The 2854-nt window shown below is 38.9% G+C and overlaps 1 protein-coding gene across 1 annotated transcript in view; it reads right to left on the bottom strand.

The window, feature by feature from the left end:
• Window positions 1-2187, bottom strand: part of ism2a (isthmin 2a) — a 60710-nt gene extending 58523 nt beyond the window's left edge. The window contains exon 1 of the mRNA XM_044166999.1: window positions 1578-2187. Within this exon, the coding sequence (XP_044022934.1) occupies window positions 1578-1718 (141 nt within the window). The 5' untranslated portion in view covers window positions 1719-2187. The remainder of the gene's footprint in view (window positions 1-1577) is intronic.
• Window positions 2188-2854: the final 667 nt, after the last annotated feature.

Genomic DNA, 2854 nt, shown 5'->3' with positions numbered 1-2854 from the left:
ATTTGTTCTGCTGTCTTTAAAATAATCTGTTCATTTGTTGAAGCAGCTAAATTATTTGTATTTGAATAAAAGTGGAAATAGTGGAAGTTTCCACACCAGGTTTCAAACCTAAGTCTCCCACTCAACTATGCCAACCACACAACCATGCCTCTGCGCTGTCAGGTATATTTCATAGTACAAGGAGCATGTCGTATAGCATAAGAGCATGTAACAGTATTTTTATAATATGAACTACAGATCCACAGTAAGAGTATAAGCAGTGATTATTGTGGAAGTTGTAGCTTCAGCTTCTTTTTCTGACTACACCTCTGTGTGCCGTTTATACACAAAAACACAACATGGCAGTAATAAAAATTACGCTTAAAAACCAGCAGGCTCTGCTATTGCCATGGCTACCCACAGAAGCCTTGACGTGTGCAAATGAACATCAAACATTGCTAGCAGCCAGTGTGGATGGCAGGGCACGGTACGGTTTCCTCTCCTGTTTGGACTCATACTGCTCTGCCAAACTCACTGTGCTCTTTAGCAGGCAGCTCCCCCTGCTGTCCATAAGGAGCTTCTGCACCCTAGCTGTTTCAAACCCTCCCTCCAGCCTTTGGGCCACGCCTCCTCATTTACATGCAGCTTGAAAAGCCAAATCTTAAATGCAAAATGACAAACACTTAATGGAAATGATGAAATTTAAAATGTCAAATGCAAAATGATAAAGTTCAAAGCAAACATTTTTTTAGTTTTTTCTATTTAAGCTTTTACATTTCCCATTTTGAGTTTCATGTTTGATGTTTACCTTTTCTTATTTCCATTTTCAATTTCATCTTTACAAGTTAAGCTTTCAGTTTGAGCATTTCCATTTAAGCTTCTGCATTTTAAATTTCAATTTTTTCCATTGTCACTTTACATTTTCAAATGATCATTTTACATTTTAAATTTGCTTTTTCAATTTCCTTTTTAAGTTAAATTATGGACAGATTATTCCTAGTAGTGTAATAAAATAATACTCTTTTTGAATTTTATCTCTTTTAATTTACTATTTGGACTTTTAACTTGAATTATGACCAAAAATATCCTCCATATGAATCAGAGGATGCCAAAAGCATGATGCGACTGTTTTCATCAACCAGCTCATTAGATGGCACAGTATATGATTACTGATGGAAGAGTGGTAACAGTTTTCGGAGCAGTTTTAAATTTAGTTCAGAGGGTTCATAAATTAAGCCCACATCCATCAGAGTTTGTTAAAAGAAGTTTAGTACTGTGAACAGACAAAACTCACGTCACACTCAACCACATCAACAGTTATTAAACGTAAAGGGCTCAATATTAAATTGAGTGCTCTGATAGCGTGAACATCAAAGATTTATAAACTGAAGTCAATATTAGGAACACAACTTGGCATATTAAATCTTGATATGCATGTAACCTATAACGTTACGTTCTCATGAGGAAAAACTGAATAAAAATGTCAGTTTACAAATATCAAAAGCGCCACTCTCTTCTCTTGACTGTCTCAAAAATGTATTGCATTTCAATGAACAGCATATATTCTGAGCAGCATGCAGGATGGTGGAATGGTTTACCTCAGTAACAGACGCTGTAGGGTTTCTGTCTCGGACAAAAGTCCTCTTTAGGTTCGTAGGAAATCCGCTGACTGACACCGAAACCACAGTGAGGATCAGCAGCCACAGATGCCACAGTTCCCTCCGCTGCATCTTTACCATAACGTTAACTCTGAGCTTATCCTGTCCAAAAGTGAGAAGCTGCAGAATCCTTCAGCCTGTGTCCTCAGATGTAATAGTGTTCAAACCATAACAGCGGGCAGAGAGGAAAATAAAACACAAAGCGGCACACGTGTGCGTGTTCTCCGTGCGCTTCTTCTGCGCTCCCCTAATTGTAATAATGCCTGATATCCGTCTTCTAATATTGGTACGTTCATGTCATGTACATGTACGATACCAAAATCGAACCGATGACAAGACTTCCCCAATTGCTTACGTTTCCAATTAAAGTTTCCGTTAAAGAGCAGATGTGAAACAACTCTCAGTGGTCCAATGCAACTTGCAGCCCTCGGAGCGAAGAGTAGACCACGTCCACAAGGTTTTGAGGTTCTCCTCTGCTGAAGTGACATCGGGTCAGTCATCGGTTCCTCTGGTTGCAATCCAGCTTGTAGTATTTGGTTTAAAAGCAGCAACCCCCTCCCCCTCTGCCCTGGATGACGCAACGGGGGGAGGGTATACTACGCAAGTGGTTTAATCAGGCAAATTGTCAAAACTAGACACAGGACAGAAGAGAGAAGTCATGAGGGATTTGAACCAGCATAATATTCGTTACTGCTGTAGGACAGTGAACCGTTTGAATGACTTTGTATTTTTCAATCAATTAGTAGCCTAAGCTATATTTTACAGACACTTTTATCTACATGTAGCTTACAGAAACTTATAATACTTGCAAGCAGCATATGGACATTTATATTGATAATAATATTGATGATTTCAATTGCTGACAGCAATTAGAACAATAAAATTTGCATTATTTGCAAGTATGGCAACACATTTAAAGGTAGGAGGAGCTATTGGCAGAAATGGAATATAATAGGCTACTTATAAGAAGGCTATGTATTCATTAGTGTATAATTCACCTGAAAATAAGAATCATTGTGTTTTCATTAGCTTAGAAAAAGACTTTTATATCTACAGAGGGAGGGGGTCCCCTTCCACAGAGGCTGCCATGTTGCACAGCCATGTTTCTACAGTAGAGAAAGGACAAACCAATCACTGGCTCTAGATAGGGCCTTTCACGTTTTTCGTGAGTTTCGCGGCCACCATAGTTTCTCCTACACGCTTGGAAGGGGAGGATG

This window comes from Siniperca chuatsi, linkage group LG15, assembly GCF_020085105.1.
Source record: "Siniperca chuatsi isolate FFG_IHB_CAS linkage group LG15, ASM2008510v1, whole genome shotgun sequence".
NCBI classification, from domain to species: Eukaryota; Metazoa; Chordata; class Actinopteri; order Centrarchiformes; family Sinipercidae; genus Siniperca; species Siniperca chuatsi.
Note: the sequence above shows the minus strand (reverse complement) of the source record. Positions and strands in the feature narration are given on the sequence as shown.